The sequence below is a fragment of the Papaver somniferum genome, unplaced genomic scaffold, assembly GCF_003573695.1.
Source record: "Papaver somniferum cultivar HN1 unplaced genomic scaffold, ASM357369v1 unplaced-scaffold_115, whole genome shotgun sequence".
NCBI lineage: Eukaryota > Viridiplantae > Streptophyta > Magnoliopsida > Ranunculales > Papaveraceae > Papaver > Papaver somniferum.
The window spans coordinates 367481-394929 of NW_020620492.1; the positions used below are offsets into that span (position 1 = coordinate 367481).

Below are 27449 nucleotides of genomic sequence, written 5' to 3' on the forward strand. Positions count from 1 at the left end.
ACTGACAACTGCCGTCGATGCAGCAGATATTAACAAGTATGATATAATCTGCAAAGTTAGCCATAAACAAACAAAAATAAGAAAAACAGTCCCCTTGTAAAACTAGACCAGATATTCACATTCAACAATGTCTCCATTTCTAACCAGATCTCAAAAAAAAATTGATAAATCCAGTGGTGCGCTCATCAAACAGAGATTTTCCGGTGGTTAACTGATGATTTTGCGTGCAACTTGAAAACCTGTGTATACTGTGGAAATGATGTCAATGGCGAACATGTACCTGCACCTCGAAATTCCAAAACCCCGTGAGTCCATGATTGGCATGACACATATTAAGAGCAACCGATGTAATGAAATGAAAAAATATAAAGTACTTACAGAGTTTGAGTTTGTTTAAACTCACATACTTGGTCCTAAAGTTTAGGCTTGTTTTGAAGTCGGTCATTGGGTGTAGTCGGTCATTGAGTCCTGGTTTATAGGATACTCAATTGGAGACGGCTAATTTGATCCTAGTTTTTAGGAAACTCAATGTATAGGAGACCTAATAACTAGTATAAATAGCCTATTAGAGAAAGTAAAAAAAACACACCAAAAAAATTCTTCTAGGGTTTAGTTTATATGTTATCTTCGACCATAATATATAAATCTCTTATTTTTTCCTAGGATTCAACTTCGTTAAATTCTCGTCTCTTTTTTTTCCTAGTGTTCTTTGTAATATTTAGAGTATCACTGTGTAGCTGTGCAAATCGCTTCCGCATGGTTTTAGCCCAACACGAATGGGGAGATATAATAATGAAATGAAAACTGGATTTGATTTAGATAAGATTACTTGAGTTTTTCGTGATGATGAAGGTATCCAGTGAGCTTTATTATGATGATGAACAAAGATGATATTGAGAATACAAAAGCTGCAACAGCCAATATTAATCTTCCTTTCTTGGATAAATCTTTGTTCTTTGATCCTCTCACGTCGCCACTCTCGATGTCAGTCAGAGGGTTTGCAGTTACATGTTCTAATACTTCGACGGATAATTGTGCAAGTCTTTGTTGAAAATTTTCCATGGTAAAGGAGATGGACTCTATCTGAGGAAAATACGGAAGAGAGCGAGTTGATGTTTACTTAATGTCTGTATGGAAACAAATCAGTTTGAGAAATTAAAGTTCTTTGGCAAAATAAAAAAAGAGTATTTGTAATCGCATTTGCATTTGAAGGAATGCAAAATCTACCAACAAACCATTTGGCTTTTTTCTTGTAGCTTATTTCATCTCTTGGGGGTTTGGTTCTGCGGCTTCCGCCCCTTATTTTATGTTTTTCTTTTTTTTAATGAATAAATTTCCCTCTGGTCTTGTTCAAAATGGAAAAATAATGAACCAGTTGCCTTCTTCTTATGAGGACGTGCTAACAATGTCGCATTAAACTAAATAATACATATGTTGGACCACGCAATCCAAAAGTATGAATGCCCTGGACTGCATGCAATCGTAAGTGACTCGGATTTGTTGCCGGGCATCATAAAAACGAAGAAATAAGCCGCTGAATCAGGTTTATACTGGTCAACGGGTCAACATTTGATTAGTAACTACTGGAGTATAAGCTTATTACTTTTTCATGGAATTGAACGCTCTTGAACCCATGCAAGACACAGTCTTAACTCTAACTCAAAGAACAGTGGATTTCATACGAAAGCTATATAGGATCAATGGCTTGAATGACGCGTATTGGACTACACTCTAGAGTACTAGGAGTGTTTTCGTTTTCTCATACAGAGAGGGAGGGTGACTGCTGATTGCTGAAATAATTACCAGCCTATTTTTAGTTATTACCGATGCAAAAGACTTTGGGTCAAAGCTACAAACTAGTGAAATGCATGCATGGGACATATTTATGGTTAGAACAATTCATTACCCCGCAAATTTTTCTTATCCCAGCATTCAAATCCATTCCAACATTTTCTCAAAAACTAATCTTGTATTTTCTCTCTTTGCAACTCAATTCTTCTTCTTTCTTTCCCTTTTCTCTGTAATCCAATCAACCAAGAAAATACAGCTAAGCCAAAAAAAATGGAGAGCTTTAACTTTGATGAGTCTAGCTGGGTGCATGCACACATGAGGGTCAGGGCCTAGTTGCTAGTACTACAGGTGATCGTGCTGCACACAAAATCGATAGGATATATTATTCAACTGGATAATTGAAGGTTAGAAAAACAGGATGGTTAGTTTTCAGTGTCAAGACAGTAAAGGAATATTCGAGGATGCTACCTTTCCTTTTCTACAACTGCAGATAGGCATTGCTATTTTGCTCACGGGAATCTTCAACGTCCTTCTTGGTCATTTGGACCAAATTAAATATGTTTCATCAGCCTTTGTAAGGATTCCTTGTTTTGATTTTTCTTTTTTTATCGGCTAAAATTCAAACAAATTCTAGTATATGAATTTACCTCTTTTGCTTACACGAATGAGGCTTGTTTCAGGCTGGTATTGCGGTAGGGATCATAGGTCCATTCTTGGGTAGCACGAAATATTTTCAAGCGATAGCGGAGAATTCAGAATGGCTTGGCTTAGTCGAACTTATTTCATTTATTACGTTGACGTGCTTCTCATTCCTTGTTGGAGTGAAAACAGACATGAATATGGTGGTGAATGCAAGAAAAACAACTTACATCATAGGCTTTTCTACTTTCATTTTCCCTCTACTCGTCAATGCAGTTCTGAGTGTCGTGATCATGAAAACCATTACGATGGAAAATGAACTGAGCGATTCTCTCAAATTCATTTCACTGGCGGTATCTACCACTTCTTTCTATGATACGGCTTGTGCCGTCAATGACATGAACCTCCTCAACTCAGAGATAGGTCGTCTAGCCTTGGCCATTTCGATAATCACCGGGTTGTTCAGTTGGGGGTTCGCTTTTGGACTCACCTTAATAGCTGAATTCATGGCAATGAAGCGAAAATTACTGATAATTTCAGTGATAAGTAAATTTGCCTTGTTGATATTCGTCCTATTCATTGTACGTCCAGTAGTTTCGTGGATGAATAGAAAAACTCCAGAAGGAAAAACATTGAGGGAGGGTTATGTTTCCGTGATCATTAGCACTGTCTTGGGAGTTGCATTTTACAGCGAGTTCGTTGGGCAACACGGGATGTTCGGACCACTTATGCTTGGACTGGTGGTACCTGTTGGGACTCCTGTGGGAATAGCTGTTCAAAAAAAGCTCGACTGCTTCGTTACCTATGTGCTCATGCCAACTATTTACATTGTAGCAGGTTATAAAGTACAAAAGTTCGAATCCAAGTTAAGGAATTGGGTAATTGTGGAGTTTATGATATTCTTTGCTTGTTTTTCGAAGATTATTGCAGTAATGTTGTCTTCACTCTACTGCCAGTTTCCTATTCAAGACTCCTTCTTGCTCGGTCTCATATTAAACTGTGCTGGCATATTTTACCTCATATTTTGTATTTCAATGGATAGAGAGAAGGTAATAAGTCGTTTCCTTACTTGAAATTCTTGATATGGTTGGTATTTCCCGGCATATAGTAATTAATTATACCACTCTAATGTATTAACCTTTGGTTCCATGCAGTTTATCGACCAACCAACTTACACGTACATGCTTCTCACAAGTATTTTGATAACGATGGTATGCACACCTATAGTGAAATTTTTTTATGATCCTTCGAGTAGGTACACAAGCTACAAGAGACAAACTATTCAGAACTCTTCTGTCAAGGAAGAGCTTCGAATACTTGCTTGTGTTTACAACCAAGAAAACGTTCCAAGCATCCTCAACTTCCTTGAAGCAACTAATCCAAAAAAGATAGCACTGTGTGCATCTATATCTTGCACCTCGTTGAGCTGATTGGACGCGCAGCTTCCGTCCTCGTTAGACATAAACAAAAGAAAAAGAAAATTACACGCAGTCAAAGCCGTAATACATCAGAAAAAATTATCAATGCCTTCAATCACTTTGCAGAACAGAACCCAGGCTTCTCAATTGGGCAAGCTTACACTGCAGTATCACCGATCGAGGGCATGCATAATGATGTGTGTCACGTAGCAATGGAAACCAGGACACATCTGTTGGTCATACCCTTTGGTGAGTTAGCTGAACATCCTTTTCGCGCAATCAACCAAAGTGTTTTGCATGAGGCACCTTGCTCAGTGGGGATACTCGTTGACCACATAGATGGGGTGAAACCTGTTGTTGATGCTTCCATAAGCAGTTGCCACAGTGTTGCCATGATTTTCATAGGAGGACCCGATGATCGAGAAGCATTAGCATATGGTATGAGAATGGCCGATGATAATCCCAACTTAAAGCTCTCGGTTTTTAGATTCACACATACAAAATTACGTGATGATAAAAATACTAAAAAAGATGACGAATTGATTAATGAGTTGTGGCAAACAATCGAGAACACCGTAAATATTGAGTACATTGAAGAAGCACTAACAGATTGTGCAGATACAGCAAGTAGAATCAAATCCCTGGAAGAGACTTACGACTTCATATTGGTCGGAAGAAGACATGAAGATGATTCGCCAATTTTGCATGGACTCGATGAATGGTGCGTCTACAAAGAACTTGGTGTGGTTGGAGATCTTTTTGCGACATCTAGTTTTCAAGGGGGATTTTCTCTTTTGGTAATGCAACAATAGGTCTTTAGTTAAATTAGTACAAATTCTTTGTCGATACAAGACGAGCATAATGTAGTACAGTCGTTTGCACTTTTGATTTTGACGTCGGATGTAAATGGTTCTAGGTAGGTATGTACAACGCAAGTTGCAGTTAGGTCAATTTTTTATCTTATAGATTTTTTCTTCAAAGATGAAAACAATAAGTTAAACCCGACATTTAACTATTCCAATGCTCATTTCTATCCCCTAATTACACCAACCAAACTATAGATTTTACCGTTGCCAATGTACACTACAACTGCATCAGTCCCTCTACACTACGATATATCATGCGATCATTGTCATTGTCACTATCGACCGGAATCCTCTAACACTCCCAACATAATACTACAAAAATGAACTGTTCCCTATGGACAAGTCATGTGTCTCTTTGCATATAGTAGAGAGGAAGGAGTTTACGTTGTGCACACAATGGCAAGACACTCCGAGGTCACTCCGAGGTCCAAAATTTGTCTTGATATTTTTCGGAATAAGACCGTCTGTAAAAAATGTGTGCACACAGCGAAAACATAAAGACGGATCCAGGGATTAATTAATGAGTTAAGTACAAACCGGAATCGAGTGTCACGTACAATAGTGACCTAGTCACCTTAAGAGATTGTATAAGATTTAATTGCAATAGTCAAAGCTACAAACTAGTGAAATGAATGGGATACTTATGGTTAAATTAATATACATCCCCGCAAATCATTCTTGTCCCAGTAATCAAATCCGTTCCTACATTTTTACTTTGACTTTGAAACCCCTTTTTTTTTGTTTTTTTTTTTTTTTTTGTTTACTGTTCTTATTTTTATCTAATTCAACCATATTGAAAAGCAATCAAGTGAGAGCAAATGGTGAAATTCATAGTAAATAACTTTTAATGAGTCTGGGTAGCACGAGGTAAGGGCCTAGTTACAAAACGTTATTCTAGCGCTCGGTACGCAGAAACAAAAAAAATATTGAACCAGGTTGAAGGTTAGGAAAGCAGGATGAATGATTTCGGATGCCAGAAGCCTACCAAAGAAATGTTTGAGCATGGTTCCTTTTCTTTTGAAATGTTGCAGATTGGCCTTTGTATTTTCTTCATCGGAACCTTCAACTTTTTCCTTCGTCAATTGGACCAGATTAAATATGTTTCATCAGTCTTTGTAATGATTTCTTATTCTGTCATCAAAATGGTATCAATTTATGTAACTCAGATAGTATTTGAAATGTCTTTTGCATGTTTCAGGCTGGTATCGTGATAGGCCCGGTTGTCCTGGGAAGTACAAAAACATTACAAGACCTGTTTCGCGATTCAGGAGGGATGGGCTTAATGGAACTTATCTCCTTCATTGGGTTAGTTTTTTTCAATTTCCTTGTTGGAGTGAAGACGGACATGGATATGATTACGAAAGCAAGTACATCAACTATGGTCATAGGCTGCTGTACTTTCCTCATCCCTTTACTTTTTAATACAGCTATTTTAGCCATTATAAGAAAAACTGTCACGATGGGACAGAATATGAGCGATTCTCTCGGATTCGTTCAACTGACACTATCTTGCTCGTCCTTCTATGATACTGCTTGTGCTGTTGCTGACTTGAACCTCCTCAACTCGGAGATTGGTCGTCTAGGCCTGGCCATTTCGATAATCACTGGATTGAGCAATTGGTTTTTTGATTTTTCACACACCTTATATTTAGAAGCCACTCATTTGAAGCAAAGGACGTTGTTATTGTCGTGGATAAGTAAAATTTTCATTATAACTGCCATTTTATTCATTTTACGGCCAGTGATGTCGTGGATGAATAGAAGTACTCCAGAAGGAAGAACTTTGAAGGAAGGTCATGTTTCTTTCATCCTTCTTAGCGTTATGGAATTTCATTTTTTAGTCAGTTCATTGGCATAGATCCTTCTCTTGGACCACTTATGATTGGGCTAACGGTACCTGTTGGGTCACCTATAGCAGAAGCTGTTCAGAAAAAGCTCGAGTGCTTCGACACCTTTGTGCTCTTGCCGCCATCTTACATAATAGCAGGTTATCGCGTACAGCCATTCAAAGTCATTTGGGAAAGTTTTGTAGTTGTGGAGATAATGATGTTGCTTGCTTACTCTGCAAAGATTATTGTAGTAATATCGGCTTCCCTCTACTTTCGGATGCCTATAGAGGATTCCTTGTGTCTCGCTCTCCTTTTAAACTGCGACGGGATATTCTACATGTTGTATTTAATGGCCATGGTTGAAGCAGAGGTTAGTTACATAGTATAAGCACTTAGCATCTGATATATATACCACTAATATTTTAACTTTATATTTTAACTTTAACGTTTGATTGCAGTTGATGAGTCAACAAACTTACACAATAATGATCTTCACAAATCTATTGATACAATGGTAACTACGCCGATAGTGAAACATCTATATCATCCTTCGAGGAGGTACGCGGGCTACAAGAGACAAACCATCCTAAATTCTGCTGTCAACAGTGAGCTGCGCATACTGGCTTGTGTTTACAATCAAGAAAACGTCCCCAGCATCCTCAATTTCCTTGAAGCACTAATCCAATTACCAAAGAAAGCTTTGTATGTATATATGTTTTGCACCTCGTTGAGCTAGTTGGTCGTGCAACTTCCCTCCTCATTGAACACAGAGAACAAAAGAAAAAACAATTTACACGAGCCAACAGCCGTAATTCTTCAGATAAAATTATAAATGCCTTCCACCAGTTCGAACAACAGAATGAAGGATACACAATAGGGCAATGTTTCACTGCAATATCACCGTTCTCAAGTATGGATAACGACGTATCTCAGATAGCAATGAAAAAGAGGACGAATCTGGTGACCATACCTTTCAGTGAGTTAGACGAACATCTTTATCGGACGGTCAACCGAAATATTTTACAAAAACCACCTTGCTCAGTTGGGATACTCTTTGACCACAAAAATAGTTCTGGAGCTGCTATTGATGTTTCCATGAGTTTGCATAATATTGCCATGATTTATATCGGAGGTGCTGATGATCGAGAGGCACTAGCATATAGTATGAGAATGGCAGATAAGCCCAATTTACAACTCTCTGTTTTTCGATTCACGCATATAAAGCCAAACCAAAATGCAAAAAAAAAAGATGATGAATTGATAGGTTATTTATGGGACAAAATTATGAACACCGAAAACATTGTTTACAAGGAAGAAGATGTAACAGATTGTGCAGATACAGCAAGTAGAATCAAATGCCTGGAAGACTCTTACGACTTCATAATTGTTGGGAGACGACATGATAGTAGCTCACCAATTTTGCATGGACTTGATGAATGGTGTGTTTTCAAAGAACTTGGTGTGATTGGAGATCTTTTCCGTTTTGGTAATGCAACAGTAGGCGTTTGTAGAAAAATTATTTGTCGATATACAAGTACCAACTGAGGATGAGGAGGATGTTTAGTATAGTCATCTGCACTTTTGATTATGACGTATGTTGATGTAAATGGTTCTAGCTAGGTATGTAATACAACACAACTTGCAGATTAGATCATTTTTTGTTTTGGTTTTATAGATTTCCTTCTAAGATGATTTATCAAGTTAAACCCGAGATTTATCTTGACAGTTAATCCAACCGTTAGCTGTAAAAACTGTCCTCACTGGACTCATGGCACATCCAACTTAGCGTCACATCCTCAAAAGTGGGTGTAGATTAATGTTGGGGAAAATTGGGAAGATGCCCTATTATGAGGTGCAATGTTGGAAATCTGCCCCAACAATTCCGTCAAAAAACTCAGTTAAGTCACATGTGTGAGTTCACACACACAAAGAAAAAGACAAATATACCCTTCAAAACTCAGGGTTCAGCTCAAAATTCATGATTTAGGATTTAGAGTTCAAAGTTAAGGTTCAGATGGTGGCGGCGGTTTTGGTGGTGGTTCTAGCGGTGATGATGGTGTTACGCCTGTCACTTAACTGAGTTGTATGTCAAAGTTAACCGAATGAGGCATTTTTCCGACTATTTTTAAAGCTGGGGCAGATTTCCAACATTATACCCTATATTGAGGCATTTTCCCAATTTCCCTTAATGTTATCTTAGTTTTCTTGCTTCAAAAATAGACTCTTCCTTCACTTTTTTCTTATTTGGTTAGATAACGCATTCCTTTCTTGTGCAATGCGGAATGAAGATCTAAGCTTTCAATTGAGTAATAGATTAAACAATCAAATTGGGACGCATTATTTAAGATCGACGGAAGGATATGACACCATTTAGCTCATGTAATTGTCGATCACATCTCTGTACTATCCTTCCTAATTACAAAACAAACTTCAGTTTTGAGCATTGGCAGTACACCACAACATATATCAGTCCATCTGCACTAGGACCATGTAATCATGTCATTGTGAATATAGACGAGAATCCTCTAAGAAAAAGTGAACATTCAATTTACTTAAAATATGTGCATACTGTTGGAACAATATTTATTAATTATTATTTTAATGTGTTTAACTAAATAAAATTAATTTATTGTTTATTTGTGAATGAAAAACTTATTAGTCCCACATTGTGGAGTTTCCACTTTTTAGTTGTTTTAGAGATATATAAGCTTTTTAGTCCCACATCGGGGAATTCCTCTTCTTAAATTGTTTTATTCCATTATATAAAGAAATTCACTACTTTTGTAAAATCATGGGAAAGGGGTTGCTCTATATTTTAGAGGGACCCCTAAGGAAAAATATTTTATAGCGTTTTTTAAGCATTCGCGATTTTCCTTAACGGTTTTTTCGGAGTTGCCAAGCTCAAGTTGAGCATCTACTACTACTAGTATAGGGTGTTTTATCCTGGAGATATCCGTCCTGTGAGGGCTATAGCATCACTCTTGAGTGTAGCCGGGCGCTAATGTCTTAAGGACAGCGTGTTGAACACGTGACTCACTCTATTTTCCAAAGTTTTGCCTTGTTGCTGTTGCGGAGATACGGGGAGCTTGTTCGTTTCGTCAAAGCAATCACTTCCATTATAAAGGAGCTAAGTATCAATAACTTTTGCTTATTTGATTTTTCTTTGTTTTTGATTATTGCACCCAACAATCTTAAGACATTAGTATTTGTAATAATCGAAAACGATTGATTGGTTTGTGAATCATGGATGTTAATTGTGGAGTGAAAAAACAAAAACGAATTTCTGGTCAGCTGTAGAGTTTCAATTTTATCTTTTAATCTAGAAGGAATTTCGATGAACCCTTTTGACACAACGTAGTAGACATCCTGATAGTTACCCGCGTAAAATTTCAGAATTTTTGGAGTTGTAAAAGTATTTTTTTGATATTTTACAAAACAGAAAAACGTTTCTGAAAAATTCTGACGAGCAGAAAATTGTTGTTAACTAAATTAATTTTTGTGGGGTAACCATGAGTTTTTTGAAACGCTGATTCAAACGAAGTTTGTATATATAGATGTTATCTTCAAAACTCATATTTTACTTTCTGATTTGGAATTGTGATTTGTGAATAAAGGTGTCATCTCCGAGGGACATGGCTAATAGCCGCATGTGGTTGGAAACAAATCTTCCAAAGATGGCAAAGGTGAGAACATCGAACGCAACTCTAAGCATGGTCTTCATGATAAAGGTATATTTCGTAAACCTGAATCCGGAATTACTTTAGTTAAGGGTGAGTGTTATGTTTGTAAAATTCCTGGCCACGCGGCAGTAAATTGTAGACAACATAAAAACCTTAATAAGTAGAAAGTTAATGCTAATTTAGTTGAAACAAACTAGAACGAGTTTGGTGGCATGATGTCGGAAGTTATTTTAATAACCAATGTGAGAGACCAGTAGGTGGACTCTGGAGCCACCAAGAATGTTTGTTGAAACAGAGACCTGTTCACCTCCTATCATAGGATAGGGGATGTCGAGAAACTCTTATTGAGTAACTCATATGCAATAGAGGTTGCATAAAAGGAAAAGGTCGAGCAGAAGCTCATATCTGTAATATTCTCACATTGAATGAAGTTTTCATGTTCCGAGCATATGCGAAAATCTTGTATCTTGTTCTGTTGTAGATGGAAAAATATTTAAGATCTTAATTGAATCTGGAAAACTTGTTGTAACTAGGCAGTGATTTTTTAAGCAAGAGTTATAGGACTTTGGGTCTATATAAGCTTAACGGAAAAACTGATGATGTGAACGTAGTTGATTCTTGTGATATCTTTGTGTGATTGATTGTTTTACGTGGTAGACTTGGAACCGTAAACTTATAAGTCAATGCTTAACTGGCTAGCATAGGCTTCGTACCCAAATTTAGTTTGGATTTTGAACACAAAAGTGAAATCTGTGAAGAATCAAAATATGCTATAAAATCTTTTAGCACAAATGTTCAGAGTAATTCTAAGCCTTTAGAATTAATTCAGTTAGGCCTAGTTGACATGAGTTCAACCCAAAACCACTGTGGTAAAAGATGGTTATAACTTCCGTAGATGATTGTACGAGGTACTATCTTGTATACTTGCTTAGGATAAGGATGACGCCTTAGAAGCCTTAAGATGTATAAACTTGAAGTTGGAAACCAATTAGAAGCCTTGAACATAACAACCGTATCCTTAAGGAGATGATAATTTCCATGTTGATTAGTTCAGGATTACCTGCGGCCTTGTGGGGGGAGGCAGTCCTCTTAACTAGTATATCCTGAATAAAGTACCCTTTTAAGAATCAGATGAAACTCCATATGGTTTATGGAACGGTAGATGACCTTCTTATGAATGTGTCAAAGTGTGGGGGGGCGTTTGACTAAGATTGTAATTCCTCTTCCTAAAAGAACTAGATTGAAACCAAAAATGTTGATTGTGTTTTCGTATAGGGTATATTGAGTATACTTCTACAAATAGATTTTTGGTTGTGTGTTCTGATTTTTTCTGACATTGGTGTGAATATTATTACGGAATCTAGGGATGCTGAGTTCTTTGAACATGTTTATTCTAAACCTGTACCTCATTAGAGATGTGTTGTTGATCCCCTAGATTTATTTCAAATAGTCAGAACTTATTTTAAAGGAAGATGAAGTTGATGTTGAGCCTAAGAGAAGTAAAATAATTAGACTTGAGACTTCTTATGAAACCGACTTCATAACATGCCTAGCTTAGTCTGAGCCACAGACTTGTAAAGAAGCCTTGATATCTACTGAAACCCCATTCTGGTAAGAAGCTTCATTTAGTGAAATGGACTCAGTCCGTTGGAACCAGACTTGGGAGCTTGCTAGTTTACCTCCAGGTTGTAAGACCATGGGATGTAAATGAGTCTTTAAGAGGAAACGATAGGTAGATGAAACTGTGGAAAAATATTAAGCTAAGTTGGTAGCTAAAGGCTATAAACTAAAAGAAGGTGTAGATTTCCTTGATTCTAATTCAATTGTGACGGAAATTACTTCCGTTGAGATACTAATTGTTATTGCTGCCATAAAGAACGTAGAGATACATCAGATGGATGTTAAGACAGCTTTTCTAAAACCATGAATTAGGTAAAGAATTTACATAGATCAACCTGAAGACTTTGTAGTGAAAGGTTGTGAATACAAAGTTTGTAATTTGAAAAATCTTTGTATGGTTTTCAAATAAGCACGTAAACAGTGGCATGGAAAATTTAATCATGTGATAATGGATAGTGGATTTAAATTAATGAATCTGATAAGTATGTTTACAAGTAATTTGTTAAGGATGTCTGTGTAATTGTATGCTTGTATGTTGATGATATGCTTGATACAAACATAGATGTGATCAATTCCACTAAAAACATGCACTAAATGAGAACATTGACTTGAAAGACTTGGGCCCTTTTGATGTAATCTTAGGTATGAGGATTAGAAGATAATCAAACATTTATAAGTCTTAGTCGTTCTCATTATGTTGAGTTGTGCTTAAGAGATACAATCAGTCTGATTGTAAACATGCTTGTACTTCGTACGATTATTCTTGTAGTCTCAAGAAAAATAAGGGTAGTGGAGTATCTTAACTTGAATACTCAAAAGTTATAGATGTCTGATGAATTTAATGAACTGTAAGAGTCCAGACATTGCCTATATTATGAGTAAGTTAAGTGGATATAATTGTAGTCCAGAGCAAGAGAATTCAGATGCACTGAGTAGAGTATTATGGTACCTAAAATACTCTTTTGATTTATGAAAGGTATCTTGTTGTCCTTGGGACTTTATGATGCAAACCGGATAGTTGACTCAGAGGAGTCTAAGTCTACGAGTGGATATGGTTTCACTCTAACATGTGGGTTTGTTGTTGGAAGATTTCCAAACAAACATATCGCTCAATTCATTATGGAATCTGAGAGTATTGTGTTAGATAAAGCATGAGAGGGGGCCGAGTGCCTAAGATGCTTTTTAGAAGACATTACTCTTTGGCATAGGCCTGTGCCAGCTATATCTATACATTGTGTTAGCCAAGCTATAATAGTTAAAGCTAAGAAATAACTAATCTCAATCGGCGTTATTTCCATTGATTGGATAAAGTCCAAGGAGAATATCGCGCAACCTTTGACGAAAGGTTTGTACAAAGAGATAGTTAAAAATGCATCGAGGGGGTTGGGGCTTAAGCTCATATATTAAACTTGCCATGAAGGATACTCAACCTTGCTGAATGGAGATCCCATGATCAAGGTTTCGAATGAGACAACTAATTTGTGGTGGGTAAAGGTAAACACTATCAGAGATTTTCATTCTCTGTCCCTTCCCTATGGTGTAGACGTGATAGTGTGACTGCATGTGGAGGATGACTTTTTAATAAGTCTTAATGAGTTCTATAGTTTCAATTTAAGATTGAAGTGGGGTGTAGCAGTAACACTCTTTATTGGAAACTCACCTATCTGAATGAGGAAGTGGGTCGCTTCCTCTGAGAATATGAGCTAATTCTCTAGAGCATTCTGAGAAACAGGATACGTCCAGGGCCAAAACGGACAAAACGGCACGAGCTTGGCAGCAACCTTGGAGATATCATCCGTGATTGTTATCGCGAATTACATCAAACGCTAGGAGTTCAAGACATAGTTCACTTTCTCTAGCAAGTAATTCCGGTAATATCTCACTAAGCAAAGGTTCAAGACCTCATGGACACCTCTGCCTAAAATGGTATTTCCTGCCTTTTTTATATGATTTTCGCTTTTGATGGTTTTGGTATTACTGGAACTTAGTACCTAAGGGTCACTAAGTGTTCACTGGTTCATGCTTTTTCACTTTCTTGAAAGGAACCTTTAGTCTCACTTGTGAGGAGCTAAAGATGAAAGCTCTCTATACTATATGATTTTTGCAATCCATAGTATGACCCTGGGGTCAACACATTTTTGTGTGAAGGAGAGGACATTGAAATGACTAGTATGATTTCAACACACAGACGTTCCATATGTCTGTTCGATCAAGCCGGATCATGGTGATTGGGTGTTGACTTACCAAGATTTATCTGTGTTTTTCATGTTTTATTGAGGTTTTCATTCATGTGGGGGATTGTTGGAACAATATTTATTAATTATTATTTTAATGTGTTTAACTAAATAAAATTAATTTATTGTTTTATTTGTGAATGAAAAACTTATTAGTCCCACATTGTGGAGTTTCCACTTTTTAGTTGTTTTAAGAGACTATATAAGCTTTTTAGTCCCACATCGGGGAATTCCTCTTCTTAAATTGTTTTATTCCATTATATAAAGAAATTCACTACTTTTGTAAAATCATGGGAAAGGGGTTGCTCTATATTCTAGAGGGACCCCTAAGGGAAAATATTTTATAGCGTTTTTTTAAGCATTCGCGATTTTCCTTAACGGTTTTTTCGGAGTTGTCAAGCTCAAGTTGAGCATCTACTACATATGCTAGTAGTAGGTGTATTAGGGTGTTTTATGCTGGAGATATCCGTCCTGTGAGGGCTATAGCATCACTCTTGAGTGTAGCCGGGCGCTAATGTCTTAAGGACAGCGTGTTGAACACGTGACTCACTCTGTTTTCCAAAGTTTTGCCTTGTTACTGTTACGGAGATACGGGGAGCTTGTTCGTTTCGTCAAAGCAATCACTTCCATTATAAAGGAGCTAAGTATCAATAACTTTTGCTTATTTGATTTTTCTTTGTTTTTGATTATTGCACCCAACACATACTATACAGCGAAAGTATACATATACAGCAACATATAGAAATTAATTGATCGAATGTCGACCCAATCAGCTTTAGAGATTGCATAACATATTGTTGCAATGGTCAAAGCTACAAACTAGTGTAATGACTGGGTTACTATATCTGGTCAGATTAATTCACTTCCCCGCAAATTATTCTTGCCCTAGCAATCAAATCCATTCCTACATTTTCCAAAGAAACCAGGCTAGTACTTTGTCTTTGAAAACTTAATTTTTCTTTTGTACATTTCTTACTTTTATCCAATTCAACCATGAAAAGAAAATTTAGTGAGAGAGCACATGGTGAACTTTGATGATTCTGGGTGGCACGAGGTCAGCGCCCGGTTACCATACGTTGTATATTAGTGATCGGTGCCGAGAAACGGAGAAGATATATATAAGAAAACAAGATTGAAGGTTAAGAAAACAGGATGAATGATAAACCAGGTTTCAACTGCCAGCCAGTTAAAGGAATGTTTGAGCATGGTTCCTTTCCTTTACTAACGGTGCAGATCGGCCTTTGTATATTGTTCGCCGGAAGCTTCCACGCTTACCTTGGTCAATTAGACCAGATTGAATTTGTTTCATCAGTTTTTGTAAGGTTTCCTTGTTCCTCCCGTTCATTCATTAGATTTTAAGATTACATAACTTCAATAGTATTTAAATACAACAGTACATATATGTTTTTTGCATGTAACAGGCTGGTATTGTCTTAGGCCCGGCGTTGCTGGGAGGTACGGAAACATTTCAATACATGTCTCGTGATTCAGGAGGAATGGCCTTAATGTCAGTTATCGAAAGCGTTGGGGGTGTTTTCCTTGCATTCCTTGTTGGAGTCAAGACAGACATGGACATGATTACGAAAGCAAGTAGATCAACCATCGTCATAGGTTTCTGCACTTTCCTCATCCCTTTACTTTTTAATAGCATTGTTAAAAGCGTAGTACGAAAAACCTGTAACCTAGAAAATAATATGAGTGATTCTCTCGAATACGTTGCACTGTCAGTGACTTATTCTTCCTTCTATGATACTGCTTGTGCCGTTGCTGACTTGAACCTCCTCAATTCCAAGATTGGTCGTCTAGGCCTGGCCATTTCGATAATAACTGGAATGAGCAGTTGGTTGTTTGAGTACACCTACACCTTATTTATGGAAGTCGCTATTTTGAAGGCCAAGATGTTGTTATTATCGTGGTTAAGTAAAATTCTCTTAGTGATTTTCATCGTGTTCTTTTTACGCCCAGTAATGTCATGGATGAATAAAAGTACTCTAGAAGGAAAAACTCTGAATGAAGGTTACCTTTCCTCGATTCTTATCAGTGTTCTGGGAGTTTCATTTTGTAGTCAGTCCATTGGCATAGACCCTTCGCTTGGACCACTCATAGTTGGACTAACAGTACCTGTTGGGTCACCTATAGCAGCAGCTGTCCAAAAAAAACTCGAGTGTTTTGTTACCTTTGTGCTCGTCACACCAGTTTACATAATAGGAGGTTATCACGTACGTGCATTCAAATTCATTTGGAAAGATTTTTTAGTTGTGGTGACAATGGTGTTCCTTTCGTACTTTGTGAAGCTTGGTGTAGTAACGTTGGCTTCCCTCTACCCGTGGTGTTGGTTAAACTTCAACACAGAAGTCACTAACAAGCTGGTTAGGACAAGATTAGGAAATTGATGTAATCCTACGGGAATTAAAAGTCATCTAGTTCTAAGAAAAGGAAAGACATGTAATAAGATAATAGGACTAGGAAAAGGAATTCATAGTTCTATATATATATGATCACCAAAGTTGTGGTTGATCATATGAGCAAGATTAGAGCTAGTGTTTAGTTTTGAGAGATTTTCTAAACATCACTAAAGAGAGTTGTCTTTATATAAGCTAAGTTTCATCTTGCAGTTGCCATTAATTGGTATCAGAGCTTGTTTCTGAGCCATGGAAAGCGAAACCACCATTGTGGGTGCAAAACAGTTCACGCCACCATCAATACAAGTTCCAATCCTCAACGCCACAAACTACACAGTATGGGCCATGAGAATGAAGGTACTGATGAAAATCAACAAAGTTTGGGAAACAATTGATCCTGGTACATTGGACCCAGACAAAAAAAATGTTGCCATTGGATTACTCTTTCAAGCAATACCAGAATGTCTTGTTCTACAAGTTGGTGAACAGGAAACTTCAAAGAAAATTTGGGATGCAATAAAGGCACGTAATCTCGGAGTTGATCGAGTTAAAGAAGCCCGTCTGCAAACCTTAATGTCTGAATTTGAAAGAGTGAAGATGAAATACACTGATACTATTGATAGCTTTGCAGGAAAGCTATCAGAGATAGCCTCAAAAGCTGCGTCACTTGGAAAATTCATTGATGAAGATAAACTGGTAAAGAAGTTTCTCAATAGTTTACCAAGATCCAAGTATATTCATATCATAGCTTCTCTCGAACAAGTCTTAGATTTAAAGAAGACTAGCTATGAAGATATAATTGGAAGATTGAAAGCATATGAAAAAAGAATCCTTGATGAAGAAAACAATGGAGAAACTCAAGGAAAACTCTTGTACACAAACTCTTACCAACAAAACTCTGCGACAAGAGGAAGAGGTTGTGGAAGAGGTGGTAGAGGAAACAGAGGCCGAGGAAGGGGAGGAAGGTTTAACTCATAAGATAGAACAACAAGTCAGAATGATCAAAACCAAAGGAAAGAAAAGAAGGATAGATCAAACATTATTTGTTACAGATGTGATAAACCAGGACACTTCTCCTCTGTATGCCCTGAAAGAATACAAAAGATGGAAGAAACAAACAAGAATGAAACAAGGGAAGCAGATACAGCTCTTTTCATGCACGAAGTTGTATTCTTAAACGAAGGGAACCTAATACCAAAGAACTACGAATCAAAGGATGGAGAAGAAGGAATCTGGTATTTAGATAATGGAGCCAGCAATCACATGACTGGTAAGAGACACTACTTTTCTGAACTCAGTGAGAAAATCAAAGGACAAGTGAAGTTTGGGGATGGATCTTCTGTAGAAATTGAAGGGAAAGGATCAATTATATTTCAGAGCAAGACCGGAGAACAGAAGCTTGTCACAAACATCTACTTCATCCCAAACTTACAAAACAACATTCTAAGTTTAGGACAAGCTACAGAAGTTGGATGTGATGTTAGAATGCGACAAGATTATCTAACAGTTCATGACCCAAGTGGAAGACTTTTAGTTAGAGTCTCACGCTCACAGAATAGACTCTATAAGATAAGTCTCATGATTGGAAGGCCATTGTGTCTGAATATGAGACTGGAAGATCAGACATGGAAGTGGCATGCAAGATTAGGACACATAAGTTTCAGAACCTTAAAAACTATGTCTCAGAACAAGATGGTTTGAGGGCTACCACAACAAAACGGAGTGGTGGAGAGGAGAAATAGGACTCTAATGGAGATGACAAGAAGTTATTTAAAGGCTATGAAGGTACCTAATTATCTATGGGGAGAAGTTGTACGACACTCCACATACCTAATAAACAGGATACCTACGAAAGCTCTGAAAGACATGACTCCATATGAAAGTTTGCGAAAGAGAAAACCAAACATAGATCATTTAAGAATGTTTGGTTGCAAAGCATACGCAAAAGTTGATTCTGCAACTCTTAAGAAACTGGATGATCGATCTCAGACTCTTGTGAATTTAGGAATTGAGCCTGGATCCAAAGCCTACAGATTATTCAATCCAACAACGAAAAGAGTGATAGTGAGTCGAGATGTGGTATTCGATGAAAAAGCAAACTGGAACTGGAAAGAAACTAATGATGGACCAAGTAGGGATCCAGGAATGTTTCACATGAGATGGGGTCAAGTAATTGATGAAGGCGAAGGACCCATAATCATCAATACCAATGGAAACAATGATGTTAATCAAGAAGAAGAAGAGAATAATGAAAACACTGAGAATAACGAAGAAGAAGAAGAAGAAGAGATCGATAAAATAACTCAACCCATTCCACTGCTAAAATCAACAAGACAGATAGAAAAGCCACAATATCTAGAGGATTATGTTCTTCAAGCTGCAGAAGAATGTGAGATAATGCTACTTTCTGTTAATGATGAACCAAGGAATTTTCAGGAAGCAAAGGTCTCGACTAAATGGACACAAGCATGTAGAGAAGAAATTATTTCAATCAACAGAAACAAGACTTGGTTTCTTGTTGATAAGCCAGGTGGGGTAAAAGTGATTGGTCTTAAGTGGATTTTCAAAATAAAACGGAATGTTGATGGTACTGTCAACAAATATAAGGCAAGACTTGTAGCTAAGGGATACGTTCAAGAATCAGGCATAGACTTTGATGAAGTTTTCGCACCAGTTGCTATACTAGAGACAATTCGTCTCTTAATAGCAGAAGCAGCATCAAACTCATGGGAAATTCACCACTTAGACGTTAATACAGCATTCTTACATGGTGAATTGCGAGAAGATGTGTATGTTGAACAACCAGACGGTTTTGAAGTAAAAGGACAAGAGCATAAGGTTTATAAGTTATCAAAAGCTCTATATGGTCTAAGACAAGCTCCTCGAGCCTGGAATACAAAGTTAGATCAAATCTTAAGAGAAATCAGATTTGTTAAGTGTTCTAAATAAACATCAGTATACAGAAGAGAAGAAAAGGGAACGCTTCTTGTGATTGCAGTCTATGTAGATGATCTATTTTTGACTGGAAACTCCCTTAAGGTGATCAGTGAGTTCAAGAGAGAAATATCATCAAAGTTTGAGATGTCAGACCTTGGAAAACTCACTTATTACCTTGGCATGGAAGTCCATCAAGGAGTAGATGGGATTCAGATTAAACAAGAAGCTTATGCAAGGAGAATTCTGAAAGAAGCAGGGCTTGAAACTTGTAATCCAACTAAGATACCAATGGAGTTTGGAATTAACGTTTCAAAGGCACAATAGCACAAGAAGAAGCTGAGATTGATCCAACGAGTTATAGAAGAAATGTTGGATGCCTTAGATACTTGTTACACACAAGACCAGACTTGGCTTTCTCTGTGGGAGTAGCAAGCCGCTATATGCAGAGTCCACGCAAGTCTCATGGTGATGTAATAAAGCAGATATTGAGATATCTAAGAGGAACAATCGGCTATGGATTGAAGTATGGTCGAGGAGGATCAAAAGGAATTGTTGGGTATAGTGACAGCAGTCATAATATTGACCAAGATGATGGAAAAAGTACAACTGGTCGTATATTTTATCTAGGAGAAGCACCTATTACATGGTGTTCACAGAAGCAAGACACTGTAGCCCTCTCATCCTGTGAAGCTGAGTTCATGGCCGCAACAGAAGCAGCTAAACAATCAATATGGCTTCAAGAACTGTTGGGTGAAATCAAAGGAAGAGAACCTGAAAAAGTTCTCATCAAGATTGATAATAAGTATGCAATTGCACTCACTAAAAATCCAGTGTTTCATGGGAAGACGAAACACATTCACAAAAGGGTATCATTTCATACGAGAATGCATCGAGAAGGAGGTCATTAACGTTGAACACATACCAGGAACTGAGCAGAAAGCAGATATATTGACAAAGGCATTAGCTCGGATCAAGTTTGAAGAAATGAGACAATTGATTGGAGTACAAGATATGTCACGGGTAAGGTTAAAGCTTAACGGGGAGAATGTTGGTTAAACTTCAACATAGAAGTCACTAACAAGCTGGTTAGGACAAGATTAGGAAATTGATGTAATCCTAAGGGAATTAGAAGTCATCTAGTTCTAAGAAAAGGAAAGACATGTAATAAGGTAATAGGACTAGGAAAAGGAATTCATAGTTCTATATATATATGATCACCAAAGTTGTGGTTGATCATATGAGCAAGATTAGAGCTTGTGTTTAGTTTTGAGAGATGGCTATTCTGGACTCTTTTTGTCTCGGTCTGCTCTTAACTTGTGTGGGCATATTCCATATGTGGTATTCAATGATAATGGTTGAAGCTGAGGTTAGTCACATTGTACTTATGCCTGATTGATATATAAGGATATGTTTTGCACGCGCTAATACTATTACTTGTCGACTGATATCCAGTTGATGAGCCAACAAACTTACACCATAATATTCTTCACAAACCTTTTGATAACTATGGTTATCACGCCGATGGTGAAATACTTATATGAACCCTCAAGGAAGTACGCGAGCTACAGGAGACGGACGATCTTAAATTCTGCTGTCAACAGTGAACTGCACATACTGGCTTGTGTTTACAATCAAGAAAACGTTCCCAGCATCCTCAATTTCCTTGAAGCCACCAATCCGGTTACAAAAGATAGCTTTGTGTGTTTATATGTTTTGCACCTTGTTGAGCTAGTCGGTCGTGCAGCTTCCATCCTCGTCGAACACAAACAGCAAAAGAATAATAAATCTACACAGGCTCGCACCCGTAATTCGTCAGAAAAAATTATCAATGCATTCAACCACTTCGAACAACAGAATCAGGGTTTCACAATTGGGCAATGTTTCACTGCCATATCACCATTCTCAAGCATGGACAACGATGTATCTCAAATAGCATTTGACAAGAGGACGAATCTTGTGATCATTCCTTTCGGTGAGTTAGACGAACATCCTTATCGGGCAATCAATCGAAGTGTTTTAGATAAGGCACCTTGCTCGGTAGGGATTCTCTTTGACCATAAAAATAGCTCTAGTGTTGTTATTGATGTTTCTGTAAGTTGTCATAATGTTGCCATGATTTTCATCGGAGATCCTGACGATCGGGAGGCATTAGCATATAGTATGAGAACGGCAGATCATTCCAATTTAAATCTCTCAGTTTTTCGATTCACGCATATGAAGCAGAACAAAAAAACAAAAAAAGATGATGAATTGATAAGTGACCTGTGGGACAAAATTATGAACACCGAAAATATTTTTTACAAAGAGGAAGAAGTAACAGATTGTGCAGATACAGTAAGTAAAATCAAATGTCTGGAAAACTCTTACGACTTCATAATTGTTGGGAGACGACATGATTGTAACTCACCAATCTTGCATGGACTTGATGAATGGTGTGTCTTCAAAGAACTTGGTGTTATTGGAGATCTTTTCGGTACTTCTACTTTCGATGGTAATTTTTCAGTTTTGGTATTACAACAGTAGTAGGCTTTTAGAGTAGAAATATCTTTTGTTGATGCAAGTACCAACCGAAGAAGCAGAGTGTATTTACAGTTTTTATTATGACGTACATCGATGCACTACAAAACACAAGGCTTCTAGGGATGGCCATTTCTGAAAAACCGTCCCTAGAAAGTAGTAGTTGGGATAGCCACATTGTAGCGGTCATTACTGGTCCACTAGTTTTCGACAATTTTTCTACCAATTCTCTCTCATGGTTATAATTTCATCTTCTTTCTTTTTTTCTGAAACCAGTTTTGAAATCCCTAAAATTAAACCTAGATTTTTCTTTAGAAACTTCTCAATTCCAGATCTCTTTTTGTGAAATCGATCTTCACTTTCATCTCCATCTCCGCGAAGTCGTTCACATCTAGCGGACTCATTATGCAAACTTGGGTAAAAATCTCATTCTCATTCTCCTTCCCTTTGAATTTTTTTCGATCTGTTGTTTGAAGCGAAGAATTTAAGGTTGTTCTCGGGAAATCGCAGTGTATTATCGAATCATTTGCTCGATTTTTAGTTGAATATGTTATTCGTTTGTTCAACTGGAGAATTTTATTGATTGAGTTTGATAAGTTTGAATCTGTTATAATGCAGGATTTATTGAATCTAGGGTAGAGTTTTGCTAGGATTCAAGGGTTGAAACTTTGAAGAAATTTTTGGTTTTCGTTTCTTAGAATTCATTTGATTCTGGTTTTGTTGTATTGCCTTCTTTGTTAAAGCTAATTCATTTGATGAAGCTCATTGCACTAGTATGCTTCTAGTGAAATTGGTGGTTAATGGAGAAGTCATAATTAGGGTACTTGAATTGGGTAACAATTTTGTTTTAACATTTTCAGAAATTTGTACTTTTTTAAGTGTTTGACCTGAGCTTCTTCTCATGCCATTGACATTACAAGGGAGGTGAGAATTCTTTTCTTTGTTCTCTGAGCTATGATTTGGGATACTAGGATTTGAATGAGCCGCAAAATTGTTTTATCTTTTTTACATTTTTTTCATTTTGTTGCTTCGCATTTTATGCAGGCTATACGGGAGGGAGCTGATGATGTGGTTGTTGTTGGAGGCGATGGTACTCTTCATAAGCATCCTAAGCAGTTGTTATAAACATGTGTTTTGTAGGTTATTCCACTAGGTACTGGATCTGATTTTGCCAGAACGTTTGGCTGGTTGGTTGCTGCTTCTCCCACTTTGAATAATTGGCAATTAGCCCTTGTTCGTCGAATGATATGAATATTTATGGTTTCTTTTATCAGGAAAAATGACCCACATGAAGTCGTACAACATATATCTAAAGGTGTTACACCTTTTATCTTCTATGTTCTAATAGTTTGAGAAATTATGTGCTTTCATTCTTGACCAGGCAAAATATGGCACAAGCTTTGCTAAAGAATCGTTACGTGTATAGTGTTTTTCTTTTTTAACATCTACAATTATGTGTTTCTAGGTTTAAGGACTAGAATAGATATTGGGGATGTTAGTGGTGAAACTGGAGAACCTCATTACTCTCTTAATGTTGTTGATGTTCACCTGTAAGGCCATCTTCCTTGATCAAGTTGAGAAAGCTACATTTAGTATTTACTGAACAACTCACCCTAGTGTTTTGTGGAAGTCTATAGGAGTGCAAAGGCTGGATATTACGCATCGAAGTACAAACAATTTGGGAACCTTTGCTATGTTACTGGTGCATTGAGGAGCTTCATGGGACACAGTAATCGGGACCTCAGGATCAAGGTCAGTATATGATGCTCTAAAATTAGCTATTTACACATGGAAGGTGATCTAAATGCCAATGTTTAGGTTGTAAGATGTTAACAAATGCATTAAATGCTTTAAACATTCTAGGCCAATTGGGACGACTGGGAATTAATTCCTCAAGTAACAACCCTCTGTGTAGGAAATGCGAAGTTCTTTGGTGGAGGCATGAGAGTGAATTACAGTACACTGCATCATTTAATATTTCAAATTGGTTACATCTTCATGGACGTCGTTGGTTAGATTGATTGACCTTAGCCACATACCGACAAACTAACTTGGTATGTTTGTATTTTGAACTCCAGGACCCTCCTCGGGAAGAGATACACCAAGAAATTAAGTGTGGTAATGCACACAACATTGCCCTATTTGGTTTATTCATTTACACTTTATTTTAAGAGTAAACATGAACCAAGTATATAAGTTAAGATGCAATTTGTTTGGTTAATACTTTGCTTTCTTTGTCCGCTTTACATCGATCGATGACATTTTTACTAACTTTGGTTTGTTGCAGAATTTCGACCAATACCTTAAATCTCTTGTGCCCACTGCAAAGGAACCTGCATACTGGTGGTTTCTTGTCAACTCATCTCAGCGTGGATTAACTTTTGTAGTCTGAAACTATCACCTTTAGGTTGTTTTTCAGATTGTTTTTTTTTTGTATGAGACTTGGTAGTGTAAATGACTGAATCTTTTTTGTCAACAACATGATTTCATGAATGAGAATCTATTTTGGGATAAAATGGAATCTGAATGAATGTTTAACAGGGTAAAGGGATAGGCATCCTGCCAAAGAAACTGAAAAGAAAACTTAAAATATTTCAAAATTTAGCAACGCCTTTCAGGTGTTGCTAATAGTTATTATATGACCGTTAGAAATACATTTGGGACGGACTATGAAACCGTCCCTACATCCCCACATCCGTCCCAAAAAATATTACTGAGGCTTTTATTTATCCGTCCCTAAAATCCCAAACCGTCCCCAGAAGTATTAGTGACCGTAGATCTGGCGACGCTAACAAAATCGTCCCTAGTACCTTTTTGGGACGGATTTTTGCCTCTTGGGACGGTTTTCTGACCGTCCCAAGAGCCCTTCTGTTTTGTAGTGATATAAATGCATGGTTTTAGGTATGTAAAATACAACATGAGTTTCAAATTAGGTCTTTTTTTTGTTTGGTTTTGTAGATTTCTTCTTCGAAGATGAAATTATTAATTTAATCCCTAGATTTCTCTCGACGCTTAATCCAATCGGTAGTTATAAAAATTGTCTGCACTGGAATAATGTCTATCATATCCAACTAAGCATCGTACTCTAAATTGAGTGTGGTGTGGGTTTACTCTTGTAACGTTACCTAAGTTTTCTAGCTTCAAATATAGAAACTTGATTCACTATTTTATTCTTTGGCTAATGAGTGCCTTCCTTTCTTGTCAATGTAGGATGAAGATCTAAGCTTTAATTTGGTAGATAAATAGGATAAACTATCAAAATTTTAGCTCATTAACCTTCATGCTTTAGCGCTAAACTTCATATAAAGCTAACTACATGATGGAGTTATGCTTGAACCTAGTAGTAGCATACTCTACGACTCTGGTAAATAACACCGTATATGACAAGAACACCACATATAATACATACATAAAACAGATTGAACAACAAGAAAATTAATAGAACAAATACAACATTAAGTCATTAATAACTTTCATGAATTATCATCAGCTTTTATTTCTTCGCATTACTTCTTGATAGATGAAAACAAATTTTCCTTTATAAAATATATGAGCTTAGAAGTGAGTCCTAGTCCTGCTTGCCACATATCACTCCAACCTTTCCATGATGAGTTAGATTACGCCTTTTGCATACGTTGTAAAGCTCCTAGGAAAAGAATCATGCCATGCTAGTTTCAACCTTATCTAGCATTAACCTTAAGCTAGTCATAATCATTAAAGCATGATTAAACCATAAACATGCCATAAAAAAGAAAAAATTTACTGTGGATTATGACTAATCCGACTTAAAATAACTTAAACAATGATTATACCTTAAGTTAATCGAGATTTGTAGCAAAACACAAAAATTCTAACATCTCCAACTTTTTTAAGCATCAAAACATTTTTAAAAAATTTTAATGCTAGTAGCACACTCGAGTCAAATAGTATGCTAGCCTTCAACTATAGATATTTACCCTTTGCGTTCAAAAGGATTGTACAATTAAAAAAACTAGACGGCTTATTTTTCCCAAGTAAGACATTTTATTTTTTAAAAGAGAAAATATTTTTGTTTTCTAAATTTTATACCAAAAGCAAGCTGACTTGAAAACTTCATTTGGATTAGCCTTATTCAAAAACTGAACTGCACTTGTAACTTTATCTTAGCTTTACGCCATACAGCAGCATAATATATGCTCTTAAGCCAGCCGCATACCCTCCTTATTAATATCTCAATTGTCTTGCTCGAATTAAGCATTACGCTCGTGTTCTAATGAGACCAAGAACTTTATAGGAACGAGAACCATGTGTCTCATACCAGAGACAATTTATGAGCATATACATCTTACAAAAGTAAGGAAATGAACATGATAATAAATCCATAAACATTATCACATTCACATTTAATTTCAGATGAACATGATACCAGATGTCTCAAACCAGATATCATTTTTTATAAGCATAAAAACCTTACAAGAACGAGAGAATTTCTTTGTTTCAAATTCAAACACAACATGGAATAAACATTATAAACCACACATCACAATCCCACTGAAATTCAGATCGACACAACACGCACATGCTTATTATCACTTTATACACCTATGGCATAACTCAACTAAATAGCATGTCAATAAGCAAAACCATATTACCTTAAAAACGAAAAAAAAAATAGACTCTCTATCATCGCAAATCACCTTTGGGAAAAAAAATACGACACACATGAGTCTTAATAGTTTAAGACTAAATTCTCTTATGAAACCTTTCACTCATACGAGACTTGAATCCCATCAGATTTCATAAATACAAATCACCTTTGGGAAAGATGTGTATTTATAGTTTCTGAATAAATCAAAGAAACCATCGCAATCATATATATTCTCACTTATACATTTCCACATACTCTCAAAGTTTTAAGGTATAAATTGTACAAGTCACAATTTTTCAAAACAGATCAAATTCTGACCTTAAACTTGTACGAAAAACCATCATGTTAGGAAGTCAAATCTACCACAGGTGTGAACATAGCCTGATTGTATAAAAAACTCTTCTACAACTGCTCCAATACTTGTTGTACTGATTCTACGACCCCACAAATCAAGTATGAAGTATCAAACTACCGTATATGAGAATAACTACAACCTTATAGAAGGAAAACAATCCAAAAACCCCAACCTTACAATCACCCTAGCTGTTGAATTTTTAATAACTATGTGAAAAAGAAGTTGAATGTTGGAATTTTAGCTCATTAATTATGACGGACCGAAAAAATTACACCTAGCGTACCAAGGTGACAGGCCAGAACTTCCCTGATGCACCATGCTAATGCTACTAACATGGCCTTAAAACTATGAAAATGCACGTTCATTTTTCCTTGCAAGCATGCTCGTGACGTATGTTGTGGCTAACTTAGCTTCCACATCATTCCAACTTATCAATTTTCTGCGAGGGGCTTAAAGCCATGGAGGATGGTTTATGCATCGTGCATGCATTACTGGCTATTGGGTCCTTTCTAAGCATAGAGTATGCCTTGAACT

At 36.9% G+C, this 27449-nt stretch overlaps 3 protein-coding genes across 3 annotated transcripts; all 3 read left to right on the forward strand.

The window, feature by feature from the left end:
• Nucleotides 1-2063: 2063 nt before the first annotated feature.
• On the forward strand, nt 2064-3860 carry LOC113329061 (cation/H(+) antiporter 15-like). The gene is made up of 3 exons (XM_026576031.1): nt 2064-2365; nt 2472-3479; nt 3585-3860. Exons 1-3 carry the CDS (start codon nt 2210-2212, stop codon nt 3858-3860), a joined length of 1440 nt encoding a protein of 479 aa, XP_026431816.1. The 5' UTR covers nt 2064-2209.
• A 200-nt stretch (nt 3861-4060) lies between these two features.
• Nucleotides 4061-4660, forward strand: LOC113329062 (cation/H(+) symporter 13-like). Its single transcript, XM_026576032.1, has one exon. The coding sequence runs from the start codon at nt 4061-4063 to the stop codon at nt 4658-4660; it is 600 nt and encodes a 199-aa protein (XP_026431817.1).
• A 10418-nt stretch (nt 4661-15078) lies between these two features.
• LOC113329063 (cation/H(+) antiporter 14-like) lies at nt 15079-23949 on the forward strand. The gene is made up of 8 exons (XM_026576033.1): nt 15079-15394; nt 15499-16288; nt 21149-21907; nt 22677-22753; nt 22978-23023; nt 23399-23483; nt 23571-23685; nt 23797-23949. The coding sequence occupies exons 1-8, from the start codon at nt 15230-15232 to the stop codon at nt 23947-23949; spliced, it is 2190 nt and encodes a 729-aa protein (XP_026431818.1). The 5' UTR covers nt 15079-15229.
• The last annotated feature ends 3500 nt before the right edge of the window (nt 23950-27449 follow it).

Bases quoted from the DNA above. Each gene is read 5' to 3' on its own strand.
- LOC113329061 (XM_026576031.1), top strand. From the start codon at position 2,210: ATGGTTAGTTTTCAGTGTCAAGACAGTAAAGGAATATTCGAGGATGCT. The intron at 2,366-2,471 runs GTAAGGATTCCT...GGCTTGTTTCAG, and splicing joins AATATGTTTCATCAGCCTTT to GCTGGTATTGCGGTAGGGAT. The intron at 3,480-3,584 runs GTAATAAGTCGT...GGTTCCATGCAG, and splicing joins TTTCAATGGATAGAGAGAAG to TTTATCGACCAACCAACTTA.
- LOC113329062 (XM_026576032.1), top strand. From the start codon at position 4,061: ATGGAAACCAGGACACATCTGTTGGTCATACCCTTTGGTGAGTTAGCT.
- LOC113329063 (XM_026576033.1), top strand. From the start codon at position 15,230: ATGAATGATAAACCAGGTTTCAACTGCCAGCCAGTTAAAGGAATGTTT. The intron at 23,484-23,570 runs GTAAGGCCATCT...GGAAGTCTATAG, and splicing joins AATGTTGTTGATGTTCACCT to GAGTGCAAAGGCTGGATATT. The intron at 23,686-23,796 runs GTCAGTATATGA...TAAACATTCTAG, and splicing joins ATCGGGACCTCAGGATCAAG to GCCAATTGGGACGACTGGGA.